This window comes from Eublepharis macularius, chromosome 15 (assembly GCF_028583425.1).
Source record: "Eublepharis macularius isolate TG4126 chromosome 15, MPM_Emac_v1.0, whole genome shotgun sequence".
Taxonomy (NCBI): Eukaryota; Metazoa; Chordata; class Lepidosauria; order Squamata; family Eublepharidae; genus Eublepharis; species Eublepharis macularius.
The window spans coordinates 46,024,527-46,044,120 of record NC_072804.1 but is presented as its reverse complement, the minus strand read 5'-3'; the positions used below and the strand labels follow the sequence as shown (position 1 = coordinate 46,044,120).

Genomic DNA, 19,594 nt, shown 5'->3' with positions numbered 1-19,594 from the left:
TCACAAACAATATACTATTTTTTTTATTTACAATACTTGTACGTGGGATCCCAGTTCATGAATGAGAGACAGAAGAGGATAACAGGCCCTCTTTGGCAGGAGACAATCTTGTGTAGTCCTAGCCCAAACTATTCCACCTCCGTATTGTCACTGGGGAATAAATACATTGGCATGTATTCCTTGTAGCTGCCCACTACAAGGAGGTTGGTTGATTGTGTTTGAATAAACATGCTGGCTATTTACAAGCAAAAGATTGATGTGGTTTTGCTCTCCATTAAATTGGGCTCCCAGCTCCCCTCCCGGGGGAGCTTCTGCTATCCTGTATTCTCTTCTACCTACCCATTACACCAATGAGTCCAGTCTACCCTGTTCCCCCAGCATCTCTTTTCCCATCAGGATTGAGGAGGGGGTCTTTCTGTGCTTAAAGTTAAGCTTGTGCTTTAGTATCTGGCACTGTGCAGTGCCTGGAATTGTAAATTAAGAAAAATTAAATAGTCAAACAGCAATTAGAAGGCATCCGATGCAATCCAGCCAAAGTTAGTTGCAATCAAAGCTGCAGGCCTATACACGCCAACTTGGGGGTGCAAGCCCCATTCCACCTAGGTGGGCTTTACTTCTATGTAAACATGCATTGGATTGGACTGCTGTCTTGTGCCCACTGATTGTGTTTTTGCCACATCATGGTCACTTAGGTTTGGCAGAGGGTTGCCAGCTCCAGGTTGGAAAATACCTGGAGATTTTGGTGGTGAAGCCTGGAGAGTGCAGGGTTTGGGGAGAGAGGGGACTTCAGCATGGCATAATGCCATAGAGTCCACCCTCTAAAGCAGCCTTTTTCTCCAGGTGAACTGATCTCTGTGGCCTGGAGATCAGTTGAAATTCCAGGAGATCTCCAGCCACCACCTGGAGGCTGGCAACCATAGTTTGGCTAGATTTGTGCCCTTTGCAAGACAAGTTTAGAAGGAAGAAGATAATTCTGCAGTAAAAAGAAGGAAGTGGTAAAACAAAGCGGATTTTCAGTGGCTGCTTGCACCTGTTGATGGGGGAAAATGGATACAAGCGGCCGGGGCAGCAAATGCAAGCCAATAATCTGATCCATCCAATTTAGGGTGAGAAATGAGATTTTAAAGGGAAAAAATCCTCTGAAATGACAAAGCAAAACGACAGGTTGGCAAGCAAGATTGGGAGGGACTGCAGGCAAAGTTATGCCTCACCAAATCTGCACGCCCCGTTTGTCGAGATATTTGGTTAAGCCCTGCTGCAAAGCATGCAGGCCTCTCCACTGCGACCTTCTCCAGCAACCAACAGGGCTTCATGCATACTGGCTAAACAAAAAGGGAGAAAAAGGTATTCTGGAGACTTGTTGCCCTTTGTGGCATTCTCTACTGATTGGATTTATACCTCTTCGGTTGCCTGTCTTCCACTTACTTGCTAGCTGTTCTTTAGCGCCCTCGTTCTTTGCGCCGCTGGAGAACTGTACTCTCAAGAGCATCTTATTCCACTACGGTTTCCATAGTGGCCATCTTGGGTACTGCACTTCCCCCCAGCGGCTGCCTCCACTTCCTCTCCTTACAGTGGCACTCCTGGTTCAACACCCCAATCCCCACTGTGGACAGACTCAAGCACTCAGATCGATGATGACGTGCCGGTAGATGTGAGTTTTGTCCTTGAAGCTAGAAGCGATGAGGAAGTCTTGCTTGTCAACGTGGAGGTGGGCGAAGGAGCGTGGGGCCTGGGTGTTCAGCTCCTGGAAGTGTTGGAAGAGTCCCGTGACGGGTTCGTAGCGGTACACTTGGCTGAAGGAATAGTCATTGCCGAGAAAGGCATAACGGTAGCCGGCGATGGTCAGGGGCTGGAACACCATGGAGCCGCGGGATGGCATGTGCTGGACATCTCGGAACATTGATCCATCCCAGTGCATCACCTGTAGGCAAAGGAGTGCATTGTCATAAATACTGGTCATTGGTGATTGCAGTAGAAACTTCTATTAGGGTTGGAGTTCACTCTTCTAAGCAAGAGCTTGGAGGAACTACCCTGTTGAAAAGCTGTGCATGGAAAGTTTTTTTGATTGAATTGGTTTGGAGGTATATATGGGTCAAATTGGTTGACTATTTTTGGTGGATAGTTGCATAATGAAAGAATAATATAATTATATAATTAAAACAGTATGAAGATAAGATATGTAGAAAAAGTAATATATAGAGTATAAGTTAAATTGGTTGACTTATATTGAATGTACTGTTTATAGAAGTATCTAAAATTATGCTGAATGAGGGATAAATTGTTTGTCCCATATTGAAGATGAGATTATAAAATAGAGTATAGAGTACCAAAATTAGCTAAATGATTATTATCAAAAGAAAATATGCCAAGAATGTATTATTTAGTTATGTATTATTTAGTTGTTAAAGTAAGTAGGAAGATAGAAGGAGCACTGTGTTATATAGATAAGCTTAGAAGAAAGTGAAAGTCTACGTTTGATAGATAGAATAAATTTAAAATGAGTAAGGGAAAAGGGACAAGGGGTTGGAAAACTGTTGGAAGTCAACAAAAGGGGGGGAAAGGGAGGGGGTTAGAATTGGAAAAATTAAAGGAAACTGATTGTAATGTACAATTTAATGACATCTAATCCAATAAAAATTTTTATAAAAAAAAAGTTTTATACGATGTGGCCTGGGGTTTGAACTACCTAGTCCCAGAATCTATTTACAATGAAAAAACTTAGCATTAAATTAGGTGTGGCCAGTACAACAAGAGAGATTTGGCTGCAGGTACTTCTCTTGGTGGATTGGGACCAGCATGCATGGACTGGATGCAACTCCACCAATGTTTTTGGCTGGGTACATAGCCAGATCTGGGCTGAGAGCAGGAGGCAATAATGGAACCCACGAGCATGTACAAGGTGCATTTTCCCATAAGCACCAATGCAACCTCCTATGCTGCGTAAAGCTACTCATCCATGCGTATTTAGGAGGGCGTAAGCCTTGGTGAATGGAAGAGGACATCTGAATAAATATCCAGAGGCAGACCTGCATAGTTACAACAAAGAGGTGGTGTAGTGGTTAGAACATCAAATAGGATCTGGAGGACACAGGCTTGAATTCTCACTCTGCCATGGGAGCTTGCTGGTTAACATTGGCCAGTCATTATCTCTCAATCTAACCTACCTTGCAGGGCGGCTGTTGTGAGAATTAAAAGGAGGAACGGAAAACGAGGTTGTAAGCCACCTTCGTCCCCAGTGAGAATAGCAAGATATAAATATCTAAATAAATAATAATTTGTGTATGAAACCCAGGGTGCTGGGGCCACAGTGACAAATTCTATGGGACAAAGATCAAGGGGAAAATCTGAATACATAACGTCTTTCGCTAGCAGCAGTAGAAACAGCACTAATTTATGTGTCTGTCCAAACAATCTGCTAGATTTATGGGTCCTTCTTGCTCAGTCCGGAGGGCTCTGATGTTATCTTGCTGTTCAAGCAGAGCTAATGCTAAAGCAGCATCTAGATTTCCCATCCAGATACTAACCAGGTCTGACCCTGAGTAGCTTCCAAGATCTAATAAGATTGGGATAGCCTGGACCATTCAGGCACAGGTTGTTTGGCCCAAACCAAAGGTTATTACATGAATTTTGGTCTTGTTTTCGGATTTTGCATGGAGTAATAGGGCTGTACAACTTTTTCTTCATCAAACGTTTGCACAGTGTAGACTTGCCACTGACAACTGGGGAGTGGAACGGGTCCCGACCACTTCCACTGTCACAGCAGAGTTTATTCAGAATTCACGCCCCACACTTCTTTCTCAAAGACTTACAAAAAAAACTGATCCATGCACAGCAATAAAACATCCACGAATGCCAAACAGTCAACTAGAAGTGTCGTCGTAAGCGGAGTTATGCCCTTCTGACTTCAGCGGACTTAGCAGGCTGGAACTTTGCTCAAAAACTGCACAGCCGCAGCCAGCAAAAAACTTACACACAACATAACAACTTCATAAATCACCTCTTGTCTCCACACCAACATCTTTCTAAAAAGCTCCACCATGTAGGCTCTCCTTAAAATCAACAGCCCCTCTACATTTTTTCGCAGCCAGCGGGAAGCTGTGGCATTAATCGGGGTCACTACAGAGAAAATCCATGACTGGGCCTTGGCCTACATGAAGGTACATCTAACTAAATTACTGGGAGGAGCATAATTGTCCCACAGGCAGAAATGATCATTGTGGATCATCTGTGGGCCACAGTTAAGGTTGCCAACCTCCAGGTGTAGTTCTCTTGGAATTACAACTGATCTCCAGATGACAGAGATAAGCTTCCCTGGAGGAAACGGCAGCTATGGAGGGCAGATTTTACAGCATCATATCCCTGCTCCTGAAAACACCACCCTAAATCTCCAGGGCTTTCACAAGTCAAAGGTGGCAACCCCAAACCCAGGCTGTTACAGGCTTTCAAATTATAGCTGCTGCTTCTTGTATCCTCGTCTATCGGATCTGGTCTCTGACGCAAGCTAGATGCTGTCACTTTCTTAAACTTAAGAGGCCCACAACTTGTATTTGATCAAGACATCCAGCCATTAACAGTTGTTGCTGCTCCAGTCAGGGCTGTATCAACCCATGGCCGGACCCCTAGGCTTTCAGGTATTTCGGGCCCCCTGTGGCACTTCAATCTTTCACCCAACTACAGCAGACAGCCTGACCCTGGTACGGCAGGTACTAGACCGCAGTGCATAGCCCTATGTCCATATTGAGGGTCTCCTGAAGAATTCTATTCACGTTTAAAAAAATATTGCGCTAGTAGAACTCTTCAGGGAAGCACATTTTGGGGGTATAATCGTTCAATACTGTAATATTTTGAAGTGAAAAACATTGTTATTATTTATTAAAAATATATAATTTGTGGATTATTGTTTTAATATAAGAGACAATGTGCTTCACTTCAACAAGGAAGCAGTTAATTATCTTATTAATAGAGGTTATATAAGAGAATCAATTAATTGTAATTTATGTGGGGGTGTGCCTCAGCAAAACAAAATTGATGGGCCCCTAGTCCCTGTGGGGCCCCTAGGCTTCGGCCTAGTCAGCCTTATGAATAATCTGGCCTTGATTCCAGTGACCTTGCCCCTTCTCTGAATCCTCCGGCATGCAGAAGAGGAGAAGGAGCATATCATTTCCGGCTTCTTGTTCTGCTGAGGAGATTCTGATTGCCTCCAAAACGCAGTGTGAAGTCAGAGGGAAAGGAAGGAGGATGCTTAGCAACCGGCTACTCAAGAGCTCAGTCATTAAAAGCGTCAGCATGGAGTGGGAGGACTTTGAGCTTCACAGAAGGATGGAAGTCCTTCAGCTTCCTCCCCCCCACCATCTTCCCTTCTCTGATCCTGGCATCTCCCATTCCCTTACAGTTTTGTACAGTTGGCCCCAGGAGGCAGAGATGGCAGGATGAAATAGCTCAGGCACGCTTGAAAGAACTGGGCCAAATTACCTCAGAGGTAGGGTTGCTGGCCTCCAGGTAGTGGCTGGAGATCTCCTGGAATGACAACTGGTCTCCAGGCCACAGAGATAAGTTCATCTGGAGAAAATGGCTACTTTTGGGGGTGGACTCTATGGAATTATGCCATGCCCAGGTCCTTTCCCTCCCCAAACCCCACTTTCTCCAGGTTTCACCCCGCAGATCTCCAGGAATTTCTTAACTTGGAGCTGGAGGGGTTCTGCCCTTTAGCCAATTTAGGGGCAAAGAAATCAAAATCTACGGAGGGTTGCCAACTCTGGTTTGGGAAATTACTGGAGATTTGAGACGAGTTCCTGGGATGGAGTCTGAGGAGGGGAGCAAGCCCAGCAGGGATGTCGTGCCATAGTGTCTATCCTCCGAAGCTGCCATTTTCACAAAGACCAATTCTCCTGGAAAAAATGGCAGCTTTGCAGGGTGGATTCTATGGAATCACTTCTCTGGGACGCTCCCTCCCCTCCTTAAACTCTATCCCCTCCAGTCTGCACCTCCAAATCTTTATGAAGCCACCATTTTTTCCAGGGGAACTGAGCTTTGTGATCTGAAGATCAGTTGTAATTCCAGGCGAACTTCATGCCTCACCAGGAGTTGGTAACCCTAGGCAAGGGCCTTGCCCATTTTCATGAAACTTGGAGCAGGTGCCACATTGGGGAAGAATGCTCAGGAAAGCCATAGGTGGCATGACAGAAAGCAATACATGGCTCCTGTTCCACTGAATAGTATCACTGCCTTAGTCTCTGTGCAATCCTGTGGGCTTACTAGCAGAAGAAACGCGGTCTGCCATTTGCAGTGCTGGTGCACCACCAATGAAGCTGGCTAAAAGATGGTACTGCAGCAACCAATTTGGCATGCATCAAGTGGCAAAACAGAGCGCTGCCTGACCCTGGTGGTGGTTGAGAGTGCCGTCAAGTCACAGATGACTTACGGGGTTTTCAAGGCAAGAGACTAACAGAGGCGGTTTGCCATTGCCTGCCTCTGAAATCCTGGTCTTCGTTGGAGGTCTCCCATCCAATTACTAACCAAGGTTGACCCTGCTCAGCTCCTGAGACCTGATGAGATCAGGCTCGCCTCAAACTCCTGGCTCACCTTGGAATCGCCAAGGAAGCGCGTCAGGCAAATGTACACATCCTCCTTGACTTTGAAATGCTTGACAGCATAGACGTCGTCCATGTCTGGGATGTCGGTGCGGGGCGTGAACTTTTGTTTGTTCCACTGGTAGATGACGGGACGTTGGGAGCTGCTGGCCAGGATAAGGTGGGGCTTGCCTGCGATCTCCAGGAACTCAGCATCCGTGTCACGGTACCAGTCATGCAGAGACTGGTGGGTGTAGAAGCCATGACCGTTCCAGCGGTACAGGGTAGTCGAACCAGCCTTTGAGCTGTCGGCCATGATGAAGTACCAGTCGCCCTCCACGCGGAAGACCTCGATGTCATTTGGCTTGCGGATGCGTGACCCTTCGATGGCTTGAGTGCGTAGGAAGCGTCCCGTGGCTTCGTCCCGCTTGTAGATATGTGAACCCCCAAAGAGCTGAGCCACAACCACGAAGAGTTGGCCGTCGATCACCAGGGGCTTGCAGACTACTGTGGACGAGCCTAGGAAAAAGGAGCGGAGACAAAAATGATCGAGGATCAGTCACATTATTTATAGCATCAGCTCTGGAGAAGGCTGCAAAGTATGTGCAAAAGTTGTGAGGACGGAGAGCCGTTACAGGGCTGAGACAGCCACTGAGCTATTCATTGTTTTGGTCAGTTTAATGCAACTGATGTCACTCACTTATCTGTCCTGGAAAAGTGTGGGGAAGGATCTTCTGATGGGGGCTCACCAGTGATGTTGGCATAGCTGCGGAATTTCCCTTGCACATGGTCCCACTCCAGGAAAATGCAGCGTCCGAAAAAGGGCTGTGCAATCACCAAATTCTGTTCCCCGTGATAGGTGAAGGTTTCCACAGAGAGTGACTGGTACGGTAGAACGTCAAATAGAACAAGGTCTGCAAGAAGAAAAAGGGTTTCAGTTCAACAAGGTCGGGAGAGTTTCTTTTCCTTTGATTTTTATTGTCTAGAGCGGAAAACTCAGTGGAGAGGTGTTTGGAACACAATTTGTCAATAAAATCACATACTCCGACCCGCGTTCCACCTATTGATTTGTTCTGTTTGATACTGGTTTTCTTAAAACACTGCTGAAGCCAACAAGCACATAGAAGCTGAACAGATGCCATACTGCTCCTCTGTTTGGTCACCTGCTAAGTGCAGGGAATCACAACAGGTGACCCCCCCCCCATTGACTCACTTTGCCAGGAGGGAAAGCAAGCATGTGTGGTGAGTCAACACACATAGGGACCGTTTATATTGGACTAGAGTATGCATGGGGTGTGGCGGTCCACGTGACTCAGTCTTGCAAATGGATAACTGGTAAACCCTGAAGGCTAAAATGTAGACCCTAAAAGCTACGTTTTCCTGTATGGATTAACCTTTGGCACAGAATGAGAGTTTCAAATTTTAAATGTAGCACTATAAGACTCAAGTCTGAAGTCTCGAAACAGAGTTTGTGCTACTGGAATCTGAGTTGTGTGAAATGGGCATATTCTAAGACTCCATTTTCTCCATTAGGGGAAATATACAAGCAACATAAAGGGAAACTACATTTTCCCCAGAAGAGAAAATAGCAGCCCTAGGGGACTATTTGAGATTGGAGAAACTGAGCAAGAGGAAGAATTCAATCCCTTTCTGCTCCCCATCCCATAACTAAAATATGAACTGGTGCCCCCTCCCGCGTACAGATTTTTTTTTTTAAAAAAAAACATGCTAGAGATTCATTCCTTGTTCTTTCCAGCACTTCACCCAGTGTGACCTTAAGTTTGGACAAATATTCGTTTCTGCACCGCCAGGCAGCTCGGAAGAGAAGATGCCATCTGGCAGATAAGAATCCCACGGCGACATCCTAAGCATAGTTACACAATTCTAAGCCCACTGAAGTTGATGGGCTTTGAAAAGCGTGACTCTTTTTAGGATTGCAATTCTGTACAATATGAAAAAGCCACCAGAACACACCCGGATTTCAGCATCTTGCAAATCCTTGCCTTTAATTCTTCTTAAAGATCTAGTCCTTATGGCTGTGATGATACATTTCATGGAGCGTCAATGGTGCCTACTGAAGGGGGGCTCAGTAGAATTTCTGGATGGGATTCAGTGGTTTGCATATTTCATTGTCCCTCCCTATGACTTGCAGAAACAAAACTAATTAATGACAGTGAGGCAATATATGCATTTTTTCTGAATTTGCATAATTTATAGGAGTCCTGGGAGCCAGATTTTCTTGGCACTGAATATCTTGATGCAGAGTTTTAATATTTTTACTTAAGTGCCCAGTGTGTTTTCTCTGCCACAGCACAATGTAAGAGGACCGAAGAGCCTCATTCACTAAAACAACAAAGGGTACATCAAATGAGACAACAGTAAGCCAAACTCAGTGGAAATGTAATTGAAGGCAATGTCTAGTCATGCTACATCTTTCCTTTCTTCCTTGTTGGAGAGTGTTTTGCAAAGAGGGTGGAAGCCCATCTACCCATTATTCAGAACAAGGTGAGAAACTGAGGAGAGAAAGAGGCAGAACACTGTATATGTCACTTGTATTAAAAATGGCAGCTGGGGAGGGGTCGAACTGTCCACACTAGGCTTCCCAGGTTGGAAAATTCATGGAGATTTGGAGGAGGAGCCTGGGGAGGGCAGAGTTTGAGAGGGGAGGGATCTTGGGGAGTATAATGCCATAGAGACCACCCTCTAAAGTAGCCATTTTCTCCTGGGAAACTGATCTCTGTCATCTGGGAATCAGTTATAATTATGGGAAATATCCGGGCCGTGACTGGAGGTTGCCAATTCTAGTCCCCGTTGTAATAGCATCTGGCCCAATTCGTCTCTCTTCTAAGATTGTGCATTGCTTTGCCCTGCTGCAACAGAGTACTTGAAGATACACAAAGACATTGGGAAAGGAAGAGCAGAAACAGGGGTCTTGAGAGGTTTTTATAAACAGGTAGACAGGGTGGAATCCAGCTATTAAAGTGAAGTGTTTTCTGGGCTTATACAAGCAGAGAAGCTATTAGAGCCCCTCCTGGAAGAAGAGCACAAAGAGTGACAAACAAGACGTACCAGTGGTGATGCAGTTGAAACCCCCTGGGCGGAGTTCAGCAAGACTGGTGCGGTTCAGTTCGGTGGGTGACCGGCACTCTATCGGCTCCACCACGGCACTAGTGTAGGACAGCCACTCGACCAGCCATTTCAATTTACAGTCGCAGTGGAAGGCATTTCCCCGCAAATCCCTGCCGGGAAAGAAAGCATAACCATATGAGACCGAGAGACCGTATGAGACTGAGAGAGGGACCCTCTTCCAAAGCTGGGCCTGTGAAGCCAACAGACAATAGGGGCCAGTGGGGCTCTGACCACTGACAGTTGCACCCCACCCTGATGATGGGGGATGGAGAAAAAGAGGAGGCTCCCACCATTTCCACTTGCACCTGTCCTGCCCATGGCTTGAACTGTCCGCTCACAGTGACAACCCCTTGCTCCATATGGGGTTTGGGAATTCAGCTTGGCAACGGCTGCTTGACCCCACTCCAACCAGGGCCTGGGCAACTGGCTTCCAGTGATGGCTCCCACTTGCCTCACATAGGATGAAGGTAGAGTTGCTAACCTCCAGTGGATGGCTGAAGAATTCCAGAGGAATTACAACTGATCTCCAGGCCAGAGAGATCCGTTTTCCTGGGGAAAACATTTGCTTTGGAGGGTATGGCATTATACCCCACTGAGGTCCCTCCACTCCCCAAACCCCACCCATCGTCTTCTGGCTCCACCCTCACAATCTCCAGGAATTTTCCAACCTGGAGCTGGCAACCCTAATTAAAAGCAACCCCTTGCTTGGCTCTGGTAATGGGGGTGGGGGCAGGTCTGGTGAGGGGCTGATTTCATTATTACATCTGTATTCTTCTTGACTGCCTGATTTCATCATTGCATTTGTATTCCCCTCTACTGGCTGGTTTCATTATTGGGGGATTAGGGCCCCAAAGCTTATTAGCTCTGCCCCTCCTTTGTTCAATTCTTGCCTTCTTTTGCAATGGGATGCTGGCTTATCTCAAATCAGATCGCTGGTGCATTTAGGCGCTTGTGCAGAGGAAGATATTTTCCAACTGATTACTGGAGATCAAATAACTGGAGATGCCAGTCGATGAACCAGGGACCTCATGCAAGCGAGGTGTATGCTCCTTCGTAAGTCTTCCTAAGCTGGTCCTCTTTTGAATATTTGTTTTGTTGGATTTATATCCTGCCCTCCCCTTCAGGTGGGCTCAGGGCAGATCACAACATCATAAAAACCACAATTTAAAATACAATAAATAGTTGTCACCACTTGAGCTGATGTGGCCACAATTCACTAAAACATCATTGATGTTCATGCTGGAAGTAAAGAATTTAGTTCTCCCCATATTGTTGAATAACAGGGGTGCCCACCCCACTGCAATGCCCTGACCTGGATAGCCCAGGCAAGCCCAATCTCATTAGATCTCGGAAGCTAAACAGGGTTGGCCTTGGTTAGTAATTGGATAGGAGACCACCAACGAAGACCAGAGTTGTAGAGGGAGGCAATGGCAAACCACCTCTGTTAGTCTCTTGCCTTGAAAACCCTGCCAGGGGTCGCCATAAGTCAGCTATGGCTTGAGGGCACTCTCTGCCACTGGTTTGATTGTACTCCTGCATGGCAGCTGAGAGAAGGTGGAATTGCTATGTCCTCCATACCCATGTCCCTAATCCTGAGCCCCACTTCTTCCCTTTGTCCCAAACTCACACTGCAGTCAAAGCGTCCAGGCCCCGGAAGAGATGCCTCGGTAAGGTCTGTAGGTTATTATTAGCCAAGCTCCTATAAGAAAGAAGAGGAACAACCTTAGAAGGCAGCTTAGAACAGAATGGGATTGTTAGGCCTGGGAACAGTTACAAGTTTCAGTGGCTTGGGAGGGGGTACCGTGAAGGTTAGGATGATGGATAAAAGCATAAGTGTGTAGGAACCCGGTTTGACTGGGGCCCAGTTTTCACTGAAGGGGCAAACCAGGGACTTCAGACCACAGGTTGGGTCTCATGAGAGCAGGGCTGCCATCTTCCATGGGGGGCTAGGAGTTTTCCCGTAATTGCAACTGATTTCTGAACTAAAGAAATCAGTTTGCTAGAGAAACTGGCAACTTCAGAGACCAAGCTCTATAGTATATAGTATCTATATAGATTCTTGGTGAAATTCCTCCAAAAATTCCCCTCTCCACAGACACTGCCCTCAAACCTCCAGGAATTTCCTAGGCTGGAATTGGCAACACTACATGAAAATGGAACTCTCTTCCTTGTATCTATAGTTGCCAACTAGGGGTGCCAGCTTCAGGTCAGGAAATTACTGGAGATTTGCTGGAGGTGGGGGGTGGAGTCTGAAGAGGGTGGGGTTTCGGGAGGAGAGGGGCCTCAGCAGGGTATAATGCCACAGAGACTACCTTCCAAAGCAGCCATTTTCTCCAGGGGGACTGATGTCTGTAGGCTGGAGATCAGTTGTAATTCTGGGAGATCTCCAGTCACCACCTGCTGGCTGGTAACCCCATGGCCCATCTTGGGGGCTGACAATGTCCCAGAATTACAACTGTTCATCAAACCACAGAGATCAGTTCTCCTGGATAAAATGGCTGATTTCGAGGGTGGACTGTATGATATTATACCTCGATGAGGCCCCTCCCTCCCCAAACCCTGCTCCCCCAGACTCCACCCTCAAATCTCCAGGAATTTCCCAACCTTGAGTCCCTACATATACCCTCCCCGTCAATTCCCTCTACACAGAAACCCAGACAGAAGGGGTTCCATTTAATATTATCTCTGATGTTACTTTTCTATGTCAAAGCATCTTTTTTCATGAAGCAGTTTCAGTCATGGGAGGCCCCACCTATAGTCCAAAGTGGCCCTACCCAATCAGAGGCTTTCCCCCTCACCAGTCATTTATCAAAATAGGAAGAAGGAAAGTTTAAAAGGTGTAAAGGAGATGCTGGAGTCACCATAGAGGATCAGAGCTGCACAAATCACTGGCAGGTCTGATTCGCAGAGAGAATGATAAAGATTGGATTGCACAAAGGCCCAATACGTGGTCTGAAGACACACAGCGAGTTTTGCCATCTTGACAAAGCTAGGGCAGTCTGGATCCGGACAGTGTTTGGAGGAGAGATCTATGTAGGCCCCCTTGAGTTCATTGCAGAGGACAGGAAGAGTAGAAATATCATAAGCAAGATGGGATTTAAGTCAAGTGGAGAACCAGAAGAGAACAGAAGAGTTGGGTTTCCAGATGTAACATTTTGAGTAACTGCTGGGAGCTTGCATTAAGTTAAGGGTCCAAGCTTGGGATAGGGAAGGTATGCCGAAATCACTCACAGATGAAGAAGACTCTTTAGGCCTCGGAGAGCATTCTTGGAGATCGATTCCAATCTGTTGTGCTCAATGAACCTATAACGAGAGAGATCTCTTAAGCCACAACTCGTTTAATGATGAGCAAAGAAAGGAAAAACATAATAGGTCAATGAAAGGAAAAACATGATCGTCAGCTCTAGAAGTTTGATGGTGGGACTCGTCTCTTGTCTTTGAGGAGGGAGGTCATCTTAGAGCCAAGCTACAAGTGAAGCCTTACACAGGTTGGACACTTGTCAGCTTCCCTCAAGTTTTGATGGGAAATGTAGGCGTCCTGATTTTACATCTTGGCTCTCCATTACAACTGCAAGACAAGGATGCCTACATTTCTCATCAAAACTTGAGGGAAGCTGACAAGTGTCCAACCTGTGTCAGGCGTCACTTGTAGCTTGGCTCTTAGAGGCCTGAAACGGCATGGCTCATCTAGAAAGCCAAGGGGATCAATGTGTGCCTTCCAATGAGGAACTTGGTTGTATTTCACAGTTGCAAAGACGGCCGGGAAAGCATGGCTGGTACAATGCAGACAATTGGGTTTAACATTCCCTGTCCTGATTCGAGGGGAGGAGAGTAAGGATCTTTAAAAGAGAATTTTCAGCACTCCCAAGAATCTTTTGATTAAAATAAAATAAACCAAAAAAAAAATTGAAATTCTGTTTTTTCCTATTAACATTGCACAAGGAAAAGTTACACATGAACAAACAAGTAAAATGTTAAACGGGGCCCAAAGATAACCATTACTAGAATATGAGAGGTGCCCTGATAGATCAGGCCAATGCAATTTCTAGTTCTGCATCCTTTTTCTGCACAGTGGGCAACCAACAGCCCTGGGGGCAACCAATGGGGCATAGAGACCGAGGCCTCCTCCTTGTTGTTGCCTTGTGGCAGCGGTATCCAGTGGTTTACTGCCTCTGGATATGGAGGTTTCCTTTCATTATCTTTGCTACTAGACACAGAGGGCTCTCTCCTCCATGAATTTGTCTAAACCCCTTTTAAAGCGCTCTACACTAGCAGCCATTGTTATGCCCACTGGCCATAAATTCTAGTAAATAAGTATTTCCTTTCGTCCATCCTGAATCTCTCGCCCATCAACTCAATCAGGTACCCCTGAGCTCCAGCGTAACAGCAAAAGAGGAAAAAGTTCTCCACCCTATGCATGATTTTATAAACCTCTGACATGTCCTCCCAGGCCCTCCACAGTGGACACTTAACTCTAAACTGAAAAGCCCCAACTCAAGCCATTCCTCAAAGGAAAGGTGCTTCAGTCATCTTGGAAAGCTGCCCTAAGCAGGTCAACTCAGATACCTACTCAGGTCTATGCAATGGGGCTTACTCCCAGGAAAGTGTGCTTAGGATTGCCCTATTGCTTGCCCTTTTCTGCACAGGCAGGCCTGACCCAGTCTTTTAAATGACCAGCAGTGCAAGCCTAAAGGGAGTTACTCCAGTCTAAGCCTATTGATTTCAATGGGCTTAAACTGGCATAACTCTTAGTATTGCACTGTAAGCAGGTTAGGCTCCCATGGTTCTGATCCAGCTTCTTTCCCTGGTCACCTGGAATGGTGCTAAGAATTCTGACTGCGAGAAGTCCAGGGAAGGGTCTAAAGAGTATTCACACTGAGCCTGGTGAGCGTCCCCTTGGAAGATGGCTGTGGGGGACGATTGAAAGCCATGCTGACTTTCTCCAACGAAGAACAGGACACAAAGGAAATAACCAAACAAAACGGATGAATAAAATCCTGGAAGAAATGTTGTCGTCCCTGTGCTTAGCTGGCAGATCTGATGTATTGGATTGGATCTAGCCACACTGACTCACTAGGTAGCTGGCCTATATTTGGAAACAGGAATCAATCACCCACAGCAGGCTATTTCCCAATCGCTCAGCCCTGCGATAGGTTTATTCTCCCGTTCTCTTACCATTCCTGAGCCTTTGGCAGGTTAAAAAGCTAGAAAAATCAATGCTAATTAATTTCATAATTTCACTAAAGTACAGAATCTGGATATGAACAGACTCGGCTATAAGAAGATCCGCGAACGTATTTCTGCACTGACCCCTATGCAAGATCAGCCCTCCCGCCCCAGGTATGCTATCAAAAAGAGGGGTGGTGAACTTATATTTGCATACAAGTTGCAGTCATGTCAAGCAATACATTTTTAACGTATGACTTTTCTGGAGGAGGCTCATCTTACATTTAGAGTAGTCTTCCTTTCAAGTAAATACAGATATCTATTTATAAACAGCCTTTCTTTCCCCACAACGGAGGCCCAAGGCAGTGCAAAACATCATTCTTTATTTATTTATTTGTTGGATTTATATCCCACTCTCCCCGCAAGCAAGCACAAGGTGGGATATTGATTATAACAACCACCCTGTGAGGTAGGTTAGACCGAGGGGCAGAAACAAAGAGGTTACCAAGGTCAAGCCATTAGCTTCCATGGCAGTGTGGGGATTTGAACCTGGCACTCCGAGATCCTAGACCAACACTTTAACCACTACACCAAGCTGGTTCAAGCTGCTAGTGGCTTTTCTTGTCACACCTGCACAACATAATTTCGCCTGGTTCAGTTTTTCCCAACTATGGTAGGGCTGTATGGGAAGAAGACCGGTGTGATTCTCTCGTCTGCACAACTCTCAAAGATGTTTCCAGAAAGAGAAATGACAAAGGCCTGGTAAGCTCTTCCTTTGAAAACTTCAAGGCACCCGTTGTGTGGGTTTGCTAAGATGGGCCAAATGATTAATCAGCAAAAGGGTTTTTTTTTTAAAAAAAGCTGACTTGCCCAGCACGGGCTCGAATGGCTTGAGCATCATTCGATCTTGCCCATCCCATACCACTCCATAGAATCCATCTCAACCTTTTGATGCTGTACTTCCCCCCATGGCACCACCACTCCAGCAGCCTGCCTGTCCCTCTCCCACCCTTCCTTGCCCCACTATCTTTGCACACTCACAGATATTCCAGGTGTACGAGTTCCACAAAGGCATCGTCCGCGATCAGATCCAGGGAATTGTAAGTGAGCAAGCTTGGGGGCAAGGGGAAAGAGAAGCAGGCAGGTCAAACACAGAGAAGAATGAAGGAAAGCAATTGATTCTGGGTTGGGATGGAGAAAGGCACCCCCCCCCAAAGGGAAACTAGATTGCCTCCTGTATAAACAGTGCCAACCTAAGCAGTTACTCCAGTCTAAGCCCATAGAAATCAATGGGCTTATTCTGAAGTAACTCTGTTTAGGATTGCACTGAAATGCTACCAAGTGCTCTATAGGGTCACAATTCAGTGGAACACAATTCCCGCATGACTACAGCAATTGCCTAGAAATAAAGTACTTCTTCAATAAAGGGGATCAGGTTGTAGCAAAATGGAATTGGTCAGAATGGTCTTTTAATCAAGCGATTTTAACTCAAACGCCTGAAAAATCTAGGCATTTTTTAAAAATGTGTTGTTATTGTATGTATTATGCTGTTTACACTGAACTGTTCCCTAACATTATCATGCAGTCTTTTTGCATTGCCTGTCCTTTGCTTTACAGAGGTTTTATTGCATTGCCTTCTCATTCTGTTATCCGCCTTGTGTCACACGGAGAAAGACGGACTTTCAGTGAAGCTAATAAATATGCAGATAGTTCAAGGCTTATTGTCCAGGTCTTGTTGAAGTATAGCTGCAGGTGCCTTGCCCATTGGCCTTGAGACATTAGGATGCCTGCAGGTCGGTCTACAATACCAGGAAAAGACAAGACCTGTCAGTCACTCCTTGGTTACAGTGGACTGTCCAAGAATCCTACAGCAACCCCCTCTAGCCTAACCAGGACTTTTAGGACTTGTTTTTCCATGCTAACCTTCTCTTTGTTCCAATTTTAGTACATGTGCTTTTGACATGTGTTTTTCCAACCCAGGGAACAGTCTTTGAATATGTGATGCAAGAAAACAGTGCCTTTGAGCATGCACAGAGTAAATTTTCTTCTCTATGGAGTATGCATGTGCAAACCATTCCAACCAATGCACCTGAGACAAGCGAGATCCCAGATCCACCGTTCATGGCAGGCTTTAACACCAGCAACTGATCACTGCCGTCAGAATGGTGGGAATGAATGGACATGGGTTACAATGACTTGCCCCTCACCCAGCCATACCTTTTCATGGATAAGGCTTGTCCACATGCGACAGATAAGTTAGTGCCAGCGCAAATGTGCCAATTCCTTTGCCTAAAGAATCTTGCTCGCCTGTGCACATACCGCCCCATCAATTATCAGATCAAATAAGGGGCACCAAGATGTGAACTCTCATTTGCATGGTTGTTGTGGATTGGAAAGCCTTCGACAAGACATCTCATTTGCATGCTCACAGCCTGTGAACTAGGACCACCTCCCCTGCACTATTCACAAGGGTCCCTAGACAGACACATATCTGCACATCAAAACAGTCACCGACTCGTCCACATCCCTTTTATGCACACTCGCACCAGTGAAACTCTACCAGTTGCTCACCAGAGGGAATTTGCATTCACAGGGTTATACAGACCATGTACACGCTGCTAGGCAGACGTGTCAACAGAAAGACAATCCCCACGCAACACCTCCACAACCCATGAGAGACGCCTCCAGACACACACCACTCATGCAACCCGGGGGTGCTTACAGCAGCTGAACGGTTGGCACGTGGCGAAAACTGCCTTCCAAGATCTCTGTGAATCCTGAGCGAATGAGAGACCTGCAGAGAGAGGGAAGCTGGCTGTGAACCACAGACAGGTTGCAGGCGCATCAGCAGTGGTGCCCTGCAAAGAGATGGCATGACCAGCCCCATCTCTCAGCACTGCCCACCCTGAAGACACTCGTGTACCAACTGGGAGGGCAGCTTTGTTTCTCAAACCAGACGACAAAACCAGACATCACATTTCAGTACCATTTGTAGCCCTGTTGCCACCAACCTCCCTCTTTCTCCCCGAAGCTTCTCCAGGGAACTGGCAGGGGTATCTCTAACCTTAAATGGAGCCCAGCACAGCATTTTAAAAAACCTTCTCTATGCTCCTTTCTAGGGCTTTACCTCCAGGTATGGTCTGCAAATCCCAACCTGGATGGCCCGGGCAAGCCTGATCTCATCAAATCTCGGAAGCTAAGTAGGGTCAGCCTTGGTTAGTAATTGGATGGGAGACCTCCAACTAAGTCCAGGGTTGCAGAGTCCGGCAATGGCAAACCACCTCTTAGTCTCTTGCCTTGAAAACCCCAGCAGGAGACACCATTAGTCAGCTATGACTTGACAGCACTTTCTGCCGCCACCATGCTGTGCAATGGCCTATCAGCCAGAAAGAGGTAAGCGTTGACCCAGGGGCCTCTCCAGTTTCCCCCCAGCCCTTGGATGCCATACCAGGAGGCAGCCCCTGTGTTTACCTCTAGGTACCTTCAAACCTGCCTGGGGTATTTGATAGAGGTGAGGATTGGTAAGAGATTTCTGTGTTCCATTATGGGGGTCTTTTCAGCCTGTTTATAGCACAACTTGGGGAGGGGGATCCACTGGGGGTTCACCAAGATCTCTGTGGCTTCTGTCAACTGACAGTACATCCATCACTGCAACATGGGGGGGGGATCAGAGCTGCCACCCCGCCACCCTAATCCAAGGCAATGCCGCCCCCACTCGAGCTCAGATCCAACCAGAAGCAGCCCTGGTCTCCATACATCCCAGTACTTATTGCCAACAAGTCACCTCTTAACTACCTCCCCAGGGGTTTACCCACGACCCTTAACCCCTTGTTGCCCGCCCCGACCAAGAGGGAAGGGGGAGGGGGGAGATCCGCCTGGGGGATCACGCAGGGCTCTTACAAGGAGACCAGGTTCGGGGGCAGCTCGCGGGGGATCTCCTTGGCCCCCTCGCAGAGCGCCGCGTCTTTGGCGCACGAGCAGCCCGGGGTGCATTTCCTCCGCAGGGGCTTTCGGGCGGCCCCCTGCCCGGCCAGCAGCAGCAGCAGCAGGAGCAGCGGGGCGCCGGCCCCTCCGAGACCCAGGCGCCAGCCCATCCTCCGGCTTCGCCTCCCTGCGGCGGGCTCTAACCCCGCAGCGGCTCCGGCACGACAGTCTCCATCGCGCCTCGGTCCCCCGCTGCAGGGCCGGACTGGCGGGCTCCCATCCGCGGTGCCTTTCCGGATCTTCCGCGGTGCCTTCTCGGATCTTCCGCGGCGCTTCCCGGGGTCCTTTCTGGCCAGGCTATAGCGAATGGGTCCCCACCGTTGGGGGAACAAAAATGCGGTTGCTCTCCGAGAGAAAAAAGCGCATCAATCTCGTGCGTCCACGCGAACCCAGTGGCAGCTGCCGATCCGGATCTTGCGGCTCGCCAACCGGGTCGGAACCGTCCCTCGCGCGAAAACGCGACGCCGCCGGCCGCTCTGGTCTCTCCCTTCGCTCTGATCGGCTCCTCGCCTGTCTCTGCAGATACATCACCGCCGCTTACACACACACGCACTCACACACAGCCACACGCATCGCCGCCAGCCAATGGAGACGCAGGATTCCGGCTGGCAGAGCCAAATCCTGGACAATGGCTAAGGAAAAGGATTAAAAATGCCCCCAAAGCAGTGGAAGCGGGTGGTGGGTTGAATGGGAAGAGGCGAGGAAGGCTGAGCGCTGGGAGGCCGCTTCACACGTGAAGAGATCCC

General features: G+C 47.4%; 1 protein-coding gene across 1 annotated transcript; it reads right to left on the bottom strand.

Annotated features, from left to right (window-relative positions):
• Positions 1 to 19,330, bottom strand: LOC129343528 (leucine-rich glioma-inactivated protein 1-like). Its single transcript, XM_054999783.1, has 9 exons — positions 18,765 to 19,330; positions 17,587 to 17,658; positions 15,906 to 15,977; positions 12,930 to 13,001; positions 11,326 to 11,397; positions 9,639 to 9,808; positions 7,319 to 7,483; positions 6,583 to 7,088; positions 1 to 1,921 (listed from the first exon to the last, which is right to left on the bottom strand). Exons 1-9 carry the CDS (start codon positions 18,956 to 18,958, stop codon positions 1,616 to 1,618), a joined length of 1,629 nt encoding a protein of 542 aa, XP_054855758.1. The 5' UTR covers positions 18,959 to 19,330; the 3' UTR covers positions 1 to 1,615.
• Positions 19,331 to 19,594: the final 264 nt, after the last annotated feature.